An 18,211-nucleotide genomic window follows, 5' to 3' on the forward strand; every position below is an offset into this window, starting at 1 on the left:
ATAGTGACTGTCAGGAGGTGTTGGGTCTGTTCCAGATATGCCAATCAGTTATGGCTGTGAAGATGGAGGAGGGTGGGATGGGGGTTGTGGCTTAACCTGTGTGCTCTCCAAACTGCTGCTACAAAGTGTTGGGCCCATCTGCTTGAGAAGATTTCAGCCTGAGGATCTAGGCAAAAGTCAGTAATCATTGCCCCAAATACTGCAGGGGCAGGATGCCTGAGTTACTCTATGACAGGAATAGGTGCCATTAGGAAAACTTTGAGAAACAAGGATTATCTAGAATGAATGACCAGAAAAGGGAAAAATTAAACAGCAAAGGACATAAAAGCAAGGCTTCCCTTGGGTTAAGTCATACATTATTTGATCTAAATTTCACCCCAGAAGGCTGCTGCTTTTCCTGTCCTCTTACCACATAACTACTGGAAAAGTGGTAGCTGCAAACAGTGACACCCCATCACCCATACAGCATTACGGTATGTTCCTTAATCTTGTTTTGCATGAGAAGTTTTGTACAGGGTTTGGTTATTCACATACAAGGATTTCAGCCAAAAACCCACAGAGGCTGTAGAAAGAGGGGAAGAGCTCTGAGTGCATGCTGCAGCCTCTGCTTCACATAAATGTTCCTGTGAAGAGCTTTGGTAAAGAGGGCAATTACAGTAACTACAATAATGAAGCTCTAATTCACATGATGACTGGTGAAACTGAAAGTAGGATATGAATGACCACTACGTATGTGATTTGCTGAACATGAAGCATTTATTTATATGAGCAGTACATTAACAAGTGGTAAAGCTCTATGCTAAGGATATGTGAAAATTTATTTCCCCCTACATCCAACACACCAGTCAACTGAATCAAGGTGAAAAAAAAAGTTTAGTCCAGCTGTGAGACTAACAACAGCTGTAGCATACCATGCACTAAAACAATCTTGCTACTTCCACCCATGCTAAAGCCTTGCTTAAAGACCATGATTTTAAGTACACATAATTGGAAATAATTACCAGGGCTTCATTAGTTCAAACTGCCAACCTTTCAGTCTGCAGTTTAGTGCACAGCAACAGCTGTGTATGTCTAACTGCTCAATTGAAGGAACCAACCAACATTTATATGCTCAGTCTCAGTAAAAATAGTTCTCTGGGAAGACTTTGAGCATTGCATCACCTGTACATACCTGATAAATAGTATTTGTGGGCCACTTCTGGTGTGGAGATGTAGTGCATTTGTTCTAACATACAAATTAAGGAAGCTTGTTAAGCATTTGGGGGTGGCTAGTGCTTCATATGACTGCTTACATGTATACAAAATAAACTCTGCTGTCTTGAGGGACTCAGGCTCATTAGATGAGTGAGTCTGTCAAACTCATCTAACTTCCAAAGAAGCCTGAAATGTAGGGTTGTTATTTCTAGACAAATATCAGGGCTTTTTTTATTTTTTTAGCAAAAAAGTTGATTAACTGTACAGTAGGTATAAAGCGGTCTTTAAAAAAAATACAGAAATCACCTAGAAGACTATAGTAAAGTGCCTAGCAATAACAGTGTAAAGAACAGGAGAATCAGAGTAAGTGGGCAAACAACATTGCGTTCTTGCTCCTGTTACCTGTTCACAAATTCTCCCACATGCATTGCAATAGCATCAGTGCTCAATGACAATACGTCAGGATCACCATTTTCACTTCTCTATATACTATATAGGTTGTTGGGGCATTTAAAGCCAAAAATAGAGTTGAATCAGAAACTACATCTTGGAGCATGATAAGCTTGCTCTCACCCCAGCTACCCTCAGTGTTCTTAGGGCACAACTCATACCAACCTGTGATCAGATATAGCTGTGGCCCTGTAGTTCAGATCTGCTGACCACAACTGGATGACCCTCATGTCTCATCTTCCTGTCCCCTCCCTTCATCAGTTTGTTCCCTGGCCTCATGCTCTCTCTCACTTTTCTCCTAAAGGGACAGCCAAAGGCTACATCAAAACTGAAGATTTATGGCTATTGTGCTTTCTAAATGTGACTGCTGAGACACCTAGGTATTTCCTGATCCCTGTCATTTCTCTACATCAGTTCCTAGCCTTACTGTGACCCCACAGAGCCCTGAACACATCCAGGGAGGGTGACTGCTGTCCTGTCTACAGGGCAGGTCTGCCACCTGCATTACAGCAATTCCTGTTATGAATTTTGCTGGGAAGAAAGCTGAATTTGTCTTTATGTAAAAATATGGAGCAAGTCACATTAAAGCTGAATTTCAGCTTTTTACTCACTCTTTTCGAATGCATGCTCCACAACAAATGACCCCGACTTCATAAAAAACAAGACTATACAGCCAGAGAACCTGAAGTGTCAAAAATACATCTTTCTCCCTCTCCCCTTTACCCCTTGACACCCAAAACAAACACTAACACAAACTAAGCTGATAAGACAACACTGAATAAATAGCCGTGGAAAACTTTTGGTTGCGAGGATGTCTGCAGGCATCATGTAAACCGTGTGCTACCTTCATGCTAGTTTTTAAAAAGTGTTCTACAGCAATGGATCCCTATCCTGGCACTTCTGGCAAGAATCAGATGGTTTCAGGTTGCTAATATTTGGAGAGTAAATAAAACCAATGCAATACTTTTTTCCCCCCACAAGAGAAAAAAAAAAAGCCATATCTGTGCTCCAACACTTATCACTTCAGTTGTAATCCCAGGAGAAACAAAAGAAAGTTACCTGCCTGTAGAAGAGTTACTGATAAGATTTTTCCTTTCAGAGATCCATCACTTAATCTTGCTACCAGTATTCTAAATGGGTTTGCTCTTCTTCAACAAACTGGAATCTTTACAGTGTGAGTCTACCTGAAAAGCATAACTAAGTTCCTTCTTGTTATTTTCAGAAAAACAAATACTTTGCATTTAAATGTAAACACTGATACCGTAAATGTGGTGTATACAAAAGGCACAAGACAATTAGATCTGTGTTGCAGAAACTTCCTTGGTTTTGCAGTTGGTAACACATCTTATCTTTCATTATCTGACTGGTTAACTCAGATGTTAAGAAAGCTGCTGTCTCTCTCCAGCTTAATGGAGGGGAGCTTCCTACATGCAGCAGTCTGGCCTTTTGGTATTACAGTCAAATATTCATTGTCCCTTAACTGCAAACATCATAAGTTACAACAATGTCTCCTTGATTGTAGATGATATTAATTAATTTATACAGTCAGAAATGCAGTGTCTTAAAGAACAAGTAAAAAAAATGTCTGAAACAATTATCGATTAAGCAGAAGTGAGATTTTGAAAGACAATGGCCATCAAGAACAAAGGTTTGCTTAAAAAACAAAACAACCACACACAAAACCAACATCAATAACAAAACCAAATGCCTTTTGGTTCGAGTGAGGTGCCAGCCTTCCTGTTCTTAAAGGGATGAAGGCTCTAAAGGGGAAAATAAAATCCCCACTTGATAGGATTGTCCTGTGCAGCTTTCATAAAAATCCCCAGTGTACCACCTTCACTTATATATTATCCTTCTGAATGTGGGCTTTCTAATCATTCACTTATCAGAGACTCACAAGCATTCAATTATCAAAGATTTCCCCCCCCCCCCACTTCCACAACTTTAGGTTATTTAAAAGGGAGCCTTTGCTGTAATGTTTTCCACAACAGTACCCAGAACAGTCCGACACTTCACTTGGGTTGCTTTATCTTCAGAAAATTGCATAAGCGTTCAAAAGAAGATGCAGTCCACCAAGCAACTGAATTGTCCATAGTCAACACTGATTATTCTCCCACTTTATCAAGATCAAGCCAGCAGTGCAAACATTTAAGTCAAATACTTACAGTGATTTGAATTAACAGCTGAACTTTCAAAATCAGGGCAAGAACCTAGGCTGGTATGTGAGGAGGTCATTTTTTTTTTTTTTTTTGTGCTGAATATTGAAGTAAAACCAGCCACAGAATTTTTTACAATAGTAAAGTCAGACTATCCCCCCCCGCCCCAGTACTCAGAATCACCTTTCACCGTTCAAAAATAGTAATTTTAAAGTTGAAACATTCTTTATGTGATTCAAAATAGCATGTTTTGTTTCATGTTTCAAGCAATGACATGGAGACAGCTAATCATCTGTCAGTTTGATTTCTGAGCACATCCACGTAGGAGCAGACAGGAGCAGCTGGCCAACAGGGCTGATTTTGGAAGAATCCATCTTCCTTCCACCAACAGCTTTTTCTTGAACTGGAACAGAACATAAAACACAAAATACATCATTAGAATTGAAGAAAGTCTAGTAGAAGTTCAGCTGTTTAGCAGAGGAAGCTATTATCTGTTGTGTTCATGTTAAGAAGTAACTTCAGTTTTAAACCTAACTTTAGAAAGATTTCCTGAACAGCTCACAAAATCAGAATTTTTCATTTTCAGCTCACAAAATCTAGAACTGTCTAGAGAAAGGGAATGATAACATTTTGGAATACTACTTAACAAGCAATGAGTGCAAAGGTGAAACAATATTTTGCGAGCATGACCCATCAGAGGTTCAGTTTAAAACCATGAATTCATATGCTCCTACCTCAAGGTAAAACAAATAGAGAGGAAAAGTAAACAGACAGGAATTATTTTAGGAACTTCTGTGCATTCTTCAAGTGGTAAGGAATCATGGAACAGAAAATTAAACAAACAGAATATCAACATACCTTTCCTAAAATATTCAGATGTTTCTTTTTAGGGAAGCTAGGTTTCATTCTCCATGGTTAATGCAGGATTGCTCATACCTTTGAAGAAAAAAGAGGAAAAAAAAGTTTTATTTTCTTTTCTTTACATGGCTTTTGGCAACAAGGCATCCTCATATTCTCATATAAGAAGCCTGTCCCCAGAATAATCCCAGCCTGACAGTAAGTGTTAACCGGTACCCAGTAGTGCTGGTGCTCTCAGTACCCCTCTGTCAGGTTTAACGTGGAAGGGCATGGCAGCTTGAAATGCCCAACTTTGTACAAACATGCACAGAATAAGCTTAGCGGCACAGCTGTAAGAAATGTGAAAACAAACAGAGTGACCACCATCATTTTTACACTGTATCTGCCAAAGGTAGTTTATTACGGAGCGAATCATTGCAGCATACATCAGTTCCTTACCAACTTTGCCCTTTTCGGCCTTTGCACCGATGTCTGACCAGGAATGTGTATCGGTAAGGAGGTGGCTCTGGGAGTCACGCAGTGGCTTTGCAGGGAACAGGTGGTTCTCACTGTAATGTCATTAAAAAGAACAGTGCTGTAAATCTCCATTTCTTTACCACACATTTCAAACAGTCTGTCATACGTGGTATTTTACTTCCCTTACCTTGCTTATTTTCTGATGAATCACTGAACTTCTATCATTACATATATTGCAGTGTAGTTGTCACAGGTACAAGTGTAATCTCAAAAGCAACTCTCTAGCACAGAACAGGGAAACCTCATAATTTTTTTCTTTGACAGATAATCTATATTTATATGCATTAGTTCCAAATACGCTCTATCCATATTCTCTTCCACTACAGCAAACCTGCCACCATAACAGTAGAGAGAACATTTCCAGAATCTCTCTCCATATATAGGCTATGGTTCCCTTCTCCCTGACTTGGTCACTAGGGCAAGATTTAAAACATTCTCCAGCTGGATGTCATTTCTGGTCTGTCAGTGCACAGCTAGCTGAAATGCAACACGCTTGTTATACAAATAAAAGACAGTCAATATGATTCTGTTATCCCTTTTTAGTCAAGGTATTCATATCTACTACGCTTTTCACTCTTCATCATGAAAATATTACTAAAAAGTTGCAATGTAATTTACTAAGCTATTGTGAAATTTTCATTTGGTTTCAAGAACATCTGCACACTTCTCATACTTCAAGCACAACGTGGCCTTGAAGGATAAAGATTAAGAAAACATTTCTGATTATCAGCAGTAACAGAACATGTGAATTGAAAACAGTTTCCTTCCCACCCCCTACTTTAGGGCTCCCTGTTGTACAGAAATGTTGAGGTCTGTGTTCCAGTACACAAACCATCTTGCGCCAGAAACAAAGCAGCTGGCCTTCCCCAAAAGCCTTGCATGGCGACACCATCAGGCAGACCAACTAACTGCCCGCATGCAGAACAGAGCATACTGACACTAATGAGGCAGGCATGGAAAACTCACAGTTTGTGGGATGTCACTGAACCGAGGCAGAGTTACAGTGTGAACGTGAGTATGGAGGAAAAAAACCTCTTACTTCCATACATTTAAATACAAGTCTCAGGCTTAGCTCAATTACAACTTAGCTGTTTTAAATTTGACTTGTACTTCTTAATATGAAAATCTACACATAAAACGTGGTTTGATTTATACGTGTATTGGCACAAAACAGAATACCAAGTACTCGAAACTAATAACAAAAAGTAGATTACTTTTTGCATGTTGAATTAAGACCACCAGGTGTGGAGGCTTGCTCAGGATCTTGATTAACAAGGCAAGTTGGGAAGGAGCAACCATCCCCTAGGCTGGAAAAATAAATAAATAAATCAATCAAATTAGTCTAGTGACTATATCTAATTTCAGAAAATTAAACAAACAAAAACCAAGGCCCACGCCCTGTGGGTACTGACCATTTAACAGTTTCAACAAATGAGTGTACCTTGAAAATACAGGCAACAGCCAGTACTTCTTCTCATCACCAAACACCTGCCTTAGGTTTTTGCTGAAGCCCAAGCTAAAACCGTTCTTGTCTGTTCTGTGATGAAATATGGGTGCTCTGAATACCTCTTAAAGATAAAGCAAAAATCCATTAGATTTCTTCACAAGATAGCACATTCAAGTTTCACATCAATTTTTCACGCAATTACATCTCCAGCCAAGAGGAATGGCTGAGCTGTTCAAGTGACCCAGTTGGCTTGTGGAATCCACAGTCACGGCTACACACTGCTGTGTGTGCAGGGAGGGGTAGAAGTGTCCTTCCACCCTGACCAAAGTGAGGAAGAGTGCTCCTTATGGCGTGATGTGTTACATGAAGCTTTCAACATGTGGATACACCACAGTGTTCAGGGAAAAGAATTAGACTGAACTAAGTGTTTACTACAGTAAGAGCAATGGAAAAGAAATGAAGCTTACCCTATTTTAGTAGCTTTTTACACTCTGGGGTACAAAAAGTTTGTATGTTTTTACAGCTACATAAAGAAAGCATTTTACTTGTAGGCCCGGATCACTCCCCATGCATGTCAACTCTAAATTTCAGGGGAAGAGAGCTAAATATAGCCTCAAGTGTTGCAGAGTGCCTGAGGCAGAAAATTCCTTCACCTTCCACATGTTGACTGATAGCCATTTAATTCCCCTAATTGGCTATATATATATATATAGCAGGCTATATAAAGCATGTCCTGCAGGGCTGACAGCACAGTTCACACAGACTGCTCTCGATCCAAGGGGGGAATTGTGCTCCCACAGTGCTTCCCTATCCAAGGGTAAGGGGCTTTAAGTCATCCAGAATGCAGAGGAAACCCACTTTCCTCCAAATAACATATCTTCAAAATTTTCCTCTCATCGTCTACTAATTTGTAAATTTCAAGAAAACCAGGAAAAGAAAATACAAGAGAGATTATCCTTATTCAGCTTGTATCAACAGGAAAACATTTAGAGATCTAGAAACTTCAATGAATTGATATTATTATTGCAATCCACAGCACGGTAAAGGACAGGTGTGACTTGACAACCACACATCAGGGTGTTGGGAGATATTGGTTTAATGATGACATCTGACAGTTGTAAATATTCCCATAGCAGAGGCACAGGACATCATCTCTGAGGTTTTTAAAATTAACCCATAATTAAACCCATGCATCTACAATTATGTGGTGGACAGAACATGTAACTGTTAAACTGCCATTCACATATTTGAGTTTACTTACAACTGAATGCAGAAGCACTGCCTTAAAACCTGTTTTGATATAATAGCCATCTGTTCATTATTTTTTGCTGCCAAACATAGAAGCATTAAGCTTACCTAAAGTCGACTTATTCTTGCTGACAAGCCAACAGTGGTATCCAAAGAGAGAAGACAGACTGACAGAAAACATAGCAGCAGCAAAGAATAAAAACATGATGTGGAACTTGGCTTGAGTATCAGGAAGGCCATTCTAAAAATAATAAAAAAATGCTTTTAGAAATGAGGAAATAGCTATTTAACTTGATTATTAATAATCCTCTATTCACCCAAATCCAATTCAATGCAGACAGAGACATACCATGCAACAAGAGCCTGAGTAAATATGTGATGCACCTCTTATGCACAGACAGCCGTGCAATTTGGTTTTTGACAGCATGTAGTTTAAAGAAACCAGTCCTTTCTTGAGCTACTATAAACACTGACAACAAGAACCTGACACTTGGATCTGAACTTCCAAGTATATTTTAAGGAAAAATAAATTTACTACTTACTGTCCAAAACTTGATGAAATACTGTAAATCTGTTGCAGCGATGAAAAGGCAATACAGTAGAGAGTAAGCCAAGAAGAGAAGAAAAAATTTGTAATTGGAGAATCCAACACAGTTGTTCACCCTGATAACAAAAAAGTAAAAATGAAAACAGAATGTAAAGGTACTTATTCGCTTTGCATTCCTCCAATTTAAGAATAAACTTATTTACTTCATAGAAAGTAATATCAGTATCTAGACCCAGACTTGCTTCCTATCTGTGGTGCCTCAAGCTACTGAAACATGTTTTAGCTTTAACTTTCAGATTAGTGTAGTATTTCTAACCAGACCAAACAAAAAAAAAAAAAAAACGAATGAGGTACTTCACAATGCAGTACAGCTTTCAACAGATTACTGAAATTCAGTTTTGCCTTACTGAATGAAAGCTGTTCCTAGCACATCTAACATACATTTGAATCACAGTCACAGTTATTTTTCTCATTTATAGAAAGGTTTAGGTGCCCATGTTTTAGCATTACACTGACATAAAATAATAAGGGAAATACTCCTGTTGAATACAGAAAAATTGTTCCATACCAGAGACAACATGACAGCAAAAAGAAGAGATTAATAAAACTTATACATCCAAATGTCAACATGAATCTCATTTTGTCATTCTTCAGGCTTGAAGTTCACCTGCTTCCCGTTTTTAAAGAAGTTATATGTGATAATGAGCTACTCATATACGCTATCAAAGAGACACATTGAGGGTTCATTTAGTATTGTAGCAGATTCCCATTAAAGCCAATATATTCAGTATTATGAATTTTACAGCTCTAACAAACACGTGATGATATTACATCCATCTAAGGAAAAATACTGAATGTGTGCCCATGGAGAATTTATTGGTAAACAGCTCCCTTTTTCTGTTATTTGGCTGCATGAAGAAGCTAACAAAACCTATCACTGCACTGCTAAATTTCACACAATTATCTAGAGAGTTAAAATAAATAAATAAAATTTCACATTCCTTCTTTAACTATCAGAAATATTAGATAATTAAGAGAAAACTATCGCCACGAAAACATCTATGTTGAAAAATAATTCTGGGGAAAAAAAAATATGAAAAAAAAAAAGGTTTTGAGAGGCTCAGCTTCAGCTGTCTCTAGAGGTTACGGCAACTATTCCCTTATTAAGGGAGATAGTGATGCTAGCAGCAGGATAAACAGTAATTAGAACAGAGTAAAATCTTAAAACATCAAATGACCATTCTCTATACACCACTGGTACCCATCCACTGGGTCAGTGGAAATAGGGTTTTATTCTTATTTGTTTTAATGAAACATGCCATCTTGTGTAAACATTATATTTAGTACCACCATTTGAACAGAAAACAGTAGCTAAGCATCTGTATCAGTGACAATTAAGTAGGACTTGCAAGAGACTGTTCTAATTAAAAAAACCCGAAGACATGTTTCTAAGCTCATCATGATTCTTATTGGAAAATAATTGTTCAATTCTCCCTAGTGAAGTGCTTTTTCATTATATATGTCAAAGTTAGTGATTCCGTGATAAACTGCAAGCTATTCAGATTCAAGGTTTCTATGATAAACCTGTTTACTCTTGTGACTTTTTTTTTTTATGGCAGTTTTTTTGGCACTTTTTAGCATGAGAAAAGAACTGTCATGTGAAATGTTGCTTGGCAAAAACAACGTCTCTTGAATCAAAGATTTCTCTCGTTCTTTTGCACATTAAAACAAACTTTCATAAATCATCCTGCTTCTCTAAGTTTTGACAAAGCTCCAGACTGAGGAGTTATTACTGGAAAAGAATATTTCATTAAGGAATTAACGAGAAAGTAAACATCAAGGTTTTGTAACTGTTCTATTTGCACATGCAGTTTCAAATAATAAAAACCAAGAATGGTAGTTAAATACAAACCCTAACATTTTGAGGATGAGCAAAACTGTTAGCACACAGGCTGCTAAATAACCGTGTTCTATTGCAGTTAAATATTTATTCAAAAGAACATTCTAGGTTCAACTTGGATTATAGATAAAATTGAAAATGGTTCCTTTTGAAGTAAAGTAGAAAATAGATCCTTTCTAACTCAAGAGTTAGTTTACTAGAAATGCCAGGTAAAAAAGTAAGTTACAAGGCAACTCAGTTAACAAAAAGAATCACAAAATTGAGTAGTAAATTCTTCTCAGATAACTCAAAGGACTGAGGAGATCTGTTTCTCATTGTTTCCAAATTTTTCATAATGCATCTTGGTAGCATTAGAGTTGTTATATATCAAATTATATCTTCTGGTGATGCTTCAAGTCATCACATTTCTGTCTACAGCTCCATCTATAACATGGGTAGCAAGAGCACTCAAATCATTAATGATTTTGTTTCTGCATCTATTAAACTTCTACAGTAGCTAGAAAGCAAATTAGCATTACATATTTCTATTTATTACATTTCCTTTAGCATAGGAGTGTAGGACAAGCTAAACCCTCCCAGAAATCAGGAAATAGCTGATCTGAGGCAAGAACATGACTGCCATCTCTGCCATCTCACTACCTCTCCTTCCAAATTCTTCCCCTTACTTCTCCAAGGTTATTTTTAACTATCCTCTCCAGAAATCCTACTCCAAGCAGAATATTCAAACACTAATTCCCATTACTGTTTCCCTGCTCCCCTAAGCATCACATCTCCCCACCAAAAGATTAAACAAAGCTTACCTATCTACTATACTGATTTGAACCGTTACTTTTATTGGTCAAAGAAGTCACCCAAGGAACCCCTAAAGATGGAGTTTTTTTTAAATAAAAGTCTTCTCAATTTGAGCCTTTCTAACATTTGTCTTTAATAATTTCTGTGAGATACCTGCCAAAGTGAAGTAAATTAATTCAATATCCCCACTCACTGTTTCCAAGAGCTGCTGAGAAAGGGCAGGAAAACAAAAACATTGTGTAGGCCAGTGTGCTGCACAGAAGGGGGAAGAGTGGAAGGGAAAGATAAGGGAAAAGAAAGCAAGAAAAAGAACCCTAAAAACCGAAGAGCTAACAAGGTGTTTCCAGGAAGCCAACACAAGCTGTCCTAGGAAGTGACTTTGCAGGGCAAATGTCACTTTGGTAAGGGGAACATGGCACAGCACTTCCCCTCAGTTTTCAACCTACAGTAACATTAAATACTCAAAGTGCATGAAAAAAATATGAAATTCTTAAAGAATTTTTTCTTTCTTACCAGAATTCTATCTTACCCTAACTACAGAAATAGTTACCTAACAAAAAAATGGTATCTAAACTTCTTTTCACATCTCATAACTAGGCAAAGAGGATATAAAATAAACAATTCCAACTGCCTTTCAGTACCTAAAGGGAGCCTATAAACAGGAGAGGAGTCAACTCTTTGAAAGGGTAGATAACAGCAGGACAAGGGGAAATGGTTTTAAGTTGAGAGAGGGAAGATTTAGGTTGCATGTCAGGGGGAAGTTCTTTACTATGAGAGTGGTAAAGTGCTGGAACAGGCTGCTCAGAGAGGTTGTAGATGCTCCGTCCCTCGAGTTATTCAAGGCCAGGTTGGATGGGGCCCTGGGCAGCCTGGTCTAGTATTAAATGTGGAGGTTGGTGGCCCTGCCTGTGGAGGGGGGGGTTGGAGATTCATGATCCTTGAGGTCCCTTCCAACCTGGGCCATTCGTTGATTCTGTGAACTGTTCTGCAGGACTAGTAATTTCATGTTAGCATCCAGCTCTAGGAATGGTGAAACACCACCTATGATCCCTGAAGACTTTGTTTTACCAAATAAAAAAAATAAAAAGCAAAAGCATGTAGTACACTCACCAAGGACAATGATGATCCATTTTCAGAATGCATCTTAAAAAAAAACAAAAACACCACCAAAACAACAGATTTCAAAGTATATAATAAAAAAAAAAGAAAAAAAGAAAAATCAGAAACAGTTATGTGTCAGAATTCAACTATTTAAGTACACATCAGCATTACACATGCATATTATTAGTTGCCTACTTTGTCAAGCAACGAGGACTTTAATAATTTCATACAATACATTTTACCTGCAAGTACTCAAACACTTGTTTTTTCAAGAGCTTAGTGGTAGAAGAACACACTGTCTACAACAGCTTTAAGATTTGGTCCTCTATCTGAATAAGTTTTTCAAACATTGTTAATTCTCTGACAAAGACTTAGAAACTAGGCTAATTCAATTATTACATGATGCAGCTTAATGATGCAACTAAGGATATTTCCAAGTATTTATATAAATATATGCGCATATGCCTTCTAAGAACTTATCACATATGAAAAATCCAAAATGTTTTTGCACTTAATCACTCTCCATTAATAAAACATGTACAAGAAAATCAGGCGTAACTAAAGCAATTGAAATTTAAAGGATGAAATCAAGGCATTCTGCAAAATGTATTAACTAATGGTATTTCATGGGAAAATTTCTTCTGCTTAGATGTGGGGCTGTTCCTTTCTTACACTGCAATCACCACCCCACACAGCACAACAAAGACACCCTTTGTGCCTTCAGTCACCGACTCTTTCAGTTCCTCTGCAAAATGGTATGTCTGTTCTACCTCACTGCAGTGTTGCAAGGTCTGATCCACAAGCAACTGAAGAGTATTTGGAAGCCTTAAGGCAACAATAATCAGTCTTTGAAGAAGCCCCTTCTCCTCAATTTAGACATTCAGATAATTGGCCACAAGAGTAGAGAAGCCCACAGATGTTGAAGCTAACAGGAGAAAAATCAGAGGGATGAAAGCTGACAAGGAAAGTATTTAGGCTTTGGGGGAAGAATATGGAGGTGAGCTTCCTTCCATATTGTATGAACAAAAACTTTATGCTACTGCTTCAGTTAGAAATGGGGGCTGCTTGGTTGTTTCCTTCTTTAATTAGAAATAGCTTTCAAGTTATCCAATAAAAATTAGGATATTAAGCTTATTATCTCAGGTAAGATGTAAATGACACCATGATTAGATTGACATGAGTAGTGGTCTTTATTCAGATTCTAACAACAACAAAAAAAGCAAATTTTAATCAGCTACTTTTGGTTACATTCCTAAGGAAAGGTCCTTATTAAAAATTGTCATCCATTAATTAAATGGTGTGTAAGATCACACAATCCAATTCAGCATCAAGAAGTCATCAAACAAATTAGACATTATTACAGGCTTCGTCAGTAATAACTTAAAAATAAATCTGAAAAACAAATATTAAGAGAAAAAAAATCATCTCTGATGTATCATTAACGTTCTACCTCAACATCTAAGAATAAAAAACAAAAGTTTCTGCATGTAAAATTCTGCATCAAGGAAAAAAAAGCCATTATTCAGGAAAGCTACACATTTAAAGAATTTTCTTACTTGTCACACACAGAACAGTGATGGCAACGATCTGGTTTTACGAGGTGGCATCTGTCACAGTATCTGATTGCTAAAGAAAGAAGTCACAAGATTAGATCTTAATCTACAGATACACATTTTGTTTCCTGAGAGCTCTGCTGAGCTGTGGTTTCAGGAAAGTTTTGCAGTGAGATCAGAAGAACTTGCAAACCCTGAAGCATCCTCTAGGTACTGCAATGCTGAATCTAGCAGAGTGAAGCCAAAATGCTATTTTTGCAATCTCTTAACTATGCCCAAATTTTTTTCAAAAAAACTCAAGTAAGTGCTACAAACCAACCAATCAAACCAGTAAAATACTTTCTAGAACCAGACCATAAAACCTTTCCAGACTGTCCAACAAAAAAAAGCCATTTTGAGCTATTATTCTAGCAACTTTAATTTATTCTATGAGATTATCCTCTGCATTTGCTCAGCTAACAAACATTCACAAACTTACAGTATCATTAGGCTCAAACATTCACAAATTTACAACACCATTTGTTCTTGCAGCTTCACCTGTAGTTTGTTGATATTACAAGCTACTGGCTAATTTTAGTTTGCAAACATTTAGCAGGGCACTGTCAGTCCCTGAATAAAGAGAAGCTGTACACAGCAATTTACTTTCCAACACTTTTTACTGAATGAATATAACCGCATGGAACTACATTAAAGTTGTTAGGTCATATTGTTTATGAACTATGAAAAGAAGTTCTTCTGTACCATCCAAATCCTTTTTACTTAATTCAGGCAGCCAAGCACATCATGACACCTGCCTTTCATGGTCTCCTGAACACCTATTTACCTCCAGACATGGTCCGTGTATAGATGGGAAGATCCTTGGCTGCTCGCCGTAAGACTTCTTGCTGGGATTCACCTCTTGGCTCCCTTTCTAGGGATTCTTTGTCCGAATATGACAGATGAAACTGAAATAATTTTTAAAACCAAAGACAAAAATTAGAAAATGTCAAGTTCAGTACCTGTAGAGAAGTAAAAAGAAACATTCATTATATAAAGATGGATTAGCAGCATGTACAAGGTATTACAGCAAATAACTCATTGTTCCTAAGAGCATTAATTTAGTTGATGACATTTTTTGACTAATCATTGAAGCAAGACGAAATTAAAATTATTTCTGATCTGGTACAGATGTAATGCTGAATACTTCCAGAAGTATTAAGAGACACTCATCAAGGGTAGGATCAAGAGCTAGCACAATCAAATTTAATTACCAATCTTTTGAAAAGTAGTTAACCTACTTCCATTATACCAAGCATTAGATAATGAATGCAAGCTAGGGATGACTTTAACTGAAAGAAAATATGTTGCTAGCAATACCAGAAAAGATAGCTGAATTTCATCTCAGGTTTCTGGCATTTTCCCTTTTACCCTCTGTCACTGGAGAGTGGCTGTTCTCTTCATGGATGCGTTAGGATGTGGTTTTATCTCAGCCTAGCTGGGAACAGGGAAGAGCTGGATATCCTGCATGGCAGAATCCCAATCTCAACACCTCCTGCATGAAACTGTCACTGCTGGAAACGGCAAGGACAAACATAGCTCTGCTGAGAGGGTACAAATACTGAAAGAGATGCACAGTGTAGCCCAAATTTGCTGTACTTCTAGGTCCTCTGCAACACATCACAGCCAGCATTGTTGCTGCAGCTTCTTGAAACGAGCAGATCTAGAAGTCCTTGATATCACTAGCATTTATGTCTACAGAAAGGCTTAAGAGTTAGTCACTATAGTAACACAATTTTTGTTTTCCCTAAATGAAAGTAATGCATGTAAAGCCAAGGGAGCAGAAAAAAATACAGAGGTAGGAACCCATTTTCACTTCCATAGAGAAGGTATCACTCTACTTTCCTGATGATATCATGGTCTTACAGTAGAAGATAGTGGTTCACATTTTAGCCTGAGCTTCTCAGATCACCTTTCATTTTTAACTAGCAAGAACGCACTCCTATTGCTAACATCTAAATTGATTTTAATTGGGTGACAAAAGATTTCTCACTGCAGAAACTCGCTTCAGAAGACCTCTGTTTTTGTGGCTTCTGTTTTGAAGAACAAAGCTATTGCTCCATCATTTTGTATGGTTTCTCAGAGTAGTCTGCAAAACCTTCCTGGAAGCCATCTTCTTTCCCACTGCCTCACAGTGCCTGCACAGAGCTGGTGCATGCAGGCAAGGAATGGCACAGTCTGACCTGAAGCAGTCAGGGTAGCACAGTACTGTTACTCAGGGCAACTATCTCTAACACAGGGGGGATAAGGATAACACACTGAACTTCAGAAGTGTCAGGTTAACAATATTGTCAATTATGAGCCACAGTGCTGATACTTTAACACTTCTTTTGTATTTGTAAAATTCAAAATAAACTTAAAAAGTAGCATGCAGGCTGTGTGGTTTACACCAGCTGCTGTATTCATGAGAACAAAACTCATAAGCTTTATTCTCCTTTTAGTCCTCAAATGAGTATTTGCTTTAGTTGACAGATAAGATGGATATGTATCCACTTGCACGTACAGACTTTATCTCTTAAACTGAAAGCCAAACAGTAACTTAACATCACAAAACGTGCTAATTTATTTATAAAATATTGCCCTAGTGGATTAGCAAAAAGACATGGAACAACATGAGATGTCACTTTGTCAGCAACACCGTGTAAATTCAAAGAACACAAAAACATCACACATTGCTTCCCATTACCTAGCTTCACTACTTTTAATATGCTATTTGAAGTGTTTGTGTAGCATTCTGTGGTGGCTTTCAAATATCAGCATCATTACTGAGGATTTGTTAAGATGTTCTGGAAGTCTTTTAGTAACATCAGACCAGCGACTTGAAAAGCCTTCTGATTTATCACTACAGTCACCACGTACATGTACATATTTTGTGACATAAAAATTAATTTCATTTAGTAATTAAGTTATTTCCCTGCTCTCTGCTCCAAGACATAATAAAGACTGTAGTGCAAAATGCAAGGAAGACGTCAATTGCTTTGAATCATCTACTTGTCTTCACAACTATGTCTGTTTTTAGTGAATGAAAATTATTCAGAATAATCTCTGCAGAATGAACCATAGAAATCACAAGCTGCTTATATCACATTGTCACGGTAGCTGGAGAAGATAAAGGTATGAGTCCATCCCAGAAGAGGTATTGGCTTTGTGGGCATTTTAAACTCCAAAACAAACATAGGATGCTTCCCCTTGGCTGAGAGGTTCTGTGGCACCTCCTGAGGAAGCTGGGGTGTCTGCACGGAGACAGGATGGAAGAGGCCAAATGCTTGTTTTGGTTGTACCAAGCTGCATGGGGAATAACTTCATTCAGACTATGAAGATTTTTATTTATTATTATTTTTTAAGTAAAATCAACGACACAGAACTAAAAGCAACTGTCTTGAGGATATATAAGGTTGAACATAATTAGTATCTTAATGTTCTTCAAGACAATTAGATCTTTCTCACTGAACACTTCCATACCAGCTGGACTTTGATTTGGGGGTATCTATCAACCTTAGACCTTTCTTCCATGCAGCTTCTCTATACTCATTGCCTCCTGCATAATCAGCCCTGGCTTCCCACCATCAGCTTACCTGACTGGGTGCTCATGCCACAGTCAAATTCCCTCGTATCCAAACAGATGTGGTAGTAGTTTGTGTTTAGGGAACAGCTGACAAATGCTGACAGGCAACTCAAAACGCATCTTAAGCACACACAGAAGGGATTTTTTCCTCTACACAATACATGGCCCTGTAGAGATTTAAACTACTAGTTCAAATAATGCTTTTTTTTTTTCCTTAAACTGAAGGGATTTTTCTTCCTTTTAAAATAATAAACACTATCTTATTTTAAAAATTAATTCAAATATCTTTAACATTTAGAGGCGTCTTTTTATTATATGTGTTATGATGCTGTTTGCAATCTGACTTATTCCTGATAAGAAGCTGCAATTACTAGCTGTATCTTTCTATCGTGAAAAACCACATGAGATCAGAGACTAAGTTATTCAAATGCTACAAAATAAGTCACTTGACTAAGCTGTTTCAGAAATGAAAGTTAAGTTTATCTTACTTCTTTTGAAGGATTCATTGGTAGAGTAAAGATTGTTTTCCAATATGACCAGACGAACAGCATGAAAAATATGTGGTAAGCGACCAGGCACACAACTAAAATCAAAAAGGAACAGAATTAATACCAACAGACCAGTGATATTTTAGTACTTGCAGACAGATATGATACATACCACAGGTATTTGCTCTAACAGATGTAAATACAGAGGCTCTGCAAAAGCTCTGCAACAGAAATACTGCACTGCAACTTTACGTGAGACAAATACAGACTGCATGGGGAAAGCCATTATGCAGGCTACACATATTTCAAAAGTTTGAGGGGAACTGTTAACAGCCTAGCACCGAGCAAGTACTCTCTCTT

General features: G+C 37.6%; 1 protein-coding gene across 4 annotated transcripts in view; it reads right to left on the bottom strand.

Annotated features, from left to right (window-relative positions):
- Positions 1-734: 734 nt before the first annotated feature.
- ZDHHC2 (zinc finger DHHC-type containing 2) overlaps positions 735-18,211 on the bottom strand; it is a 31,986-nt gene continuing 14,509 nt past the window's right edge. For all 4 annotated transcript variants that reach the window (XM_046940370.1, XM_040699414.2, XM_420689.8 and 1 more), the window contains exons 3-13: positions 17,852-17,946; positions 14,586-14,706; positions 13,766-13,835; positions 12,219-12,251; positions 8,412-8,532; positions 7,978-8,110; positions 6,616-6,742; positions 6,389-6,481; positions 5,097-5,206; positions 4,659-4,736; positions 735-4,203 (exon numbers count right to left, since the gene is read on the bottom strand). In XM_046940370.1, coding sequence (XP_046796326.1) covers positions 4,696-4,736; positions 5,097-5,206; positions 6,389-6,481; positions 6,616-6,742; positions 7,978-8,110; positions 8,412-8,532; positions 12,219-12,251; positions 13,766-13,835; positions 14,586-14,706; positions 17,852-17,946 — 944 coding nt within the window. In that variant the 3' untranslated portion in view covers positions 735-4,203; positions 4,659-4,695. The remainder of the gene's footprint in view (positions 4,204-4,658; positions 4,737-5,096; positions 5,207-6,388; positions 6,482-6,615; positions 6,743-7,977; positions 8,111-8,411; positions 8,533-12,218; positions 12,252-13,765; positions 13,836-14,585; positions 14,707-17,851; positions 17,947-18,211) is intronic.

This window comes from Gallus gallus, chromosome 4, assembly GCF_016699485.2.
Source record: "Gallus gallus isolate bGalGal1 chromosome 4, bGalGal1.mat.broiler.GRCg7b, whole genome shotgun sequence".
Classification (NCBI taxonomy): domain Eukaryota; kingdom Metazoa; phylum Chordata; class Aves; order Galliformes; family Phasianidae; genus Gallus; species Gallus gallus.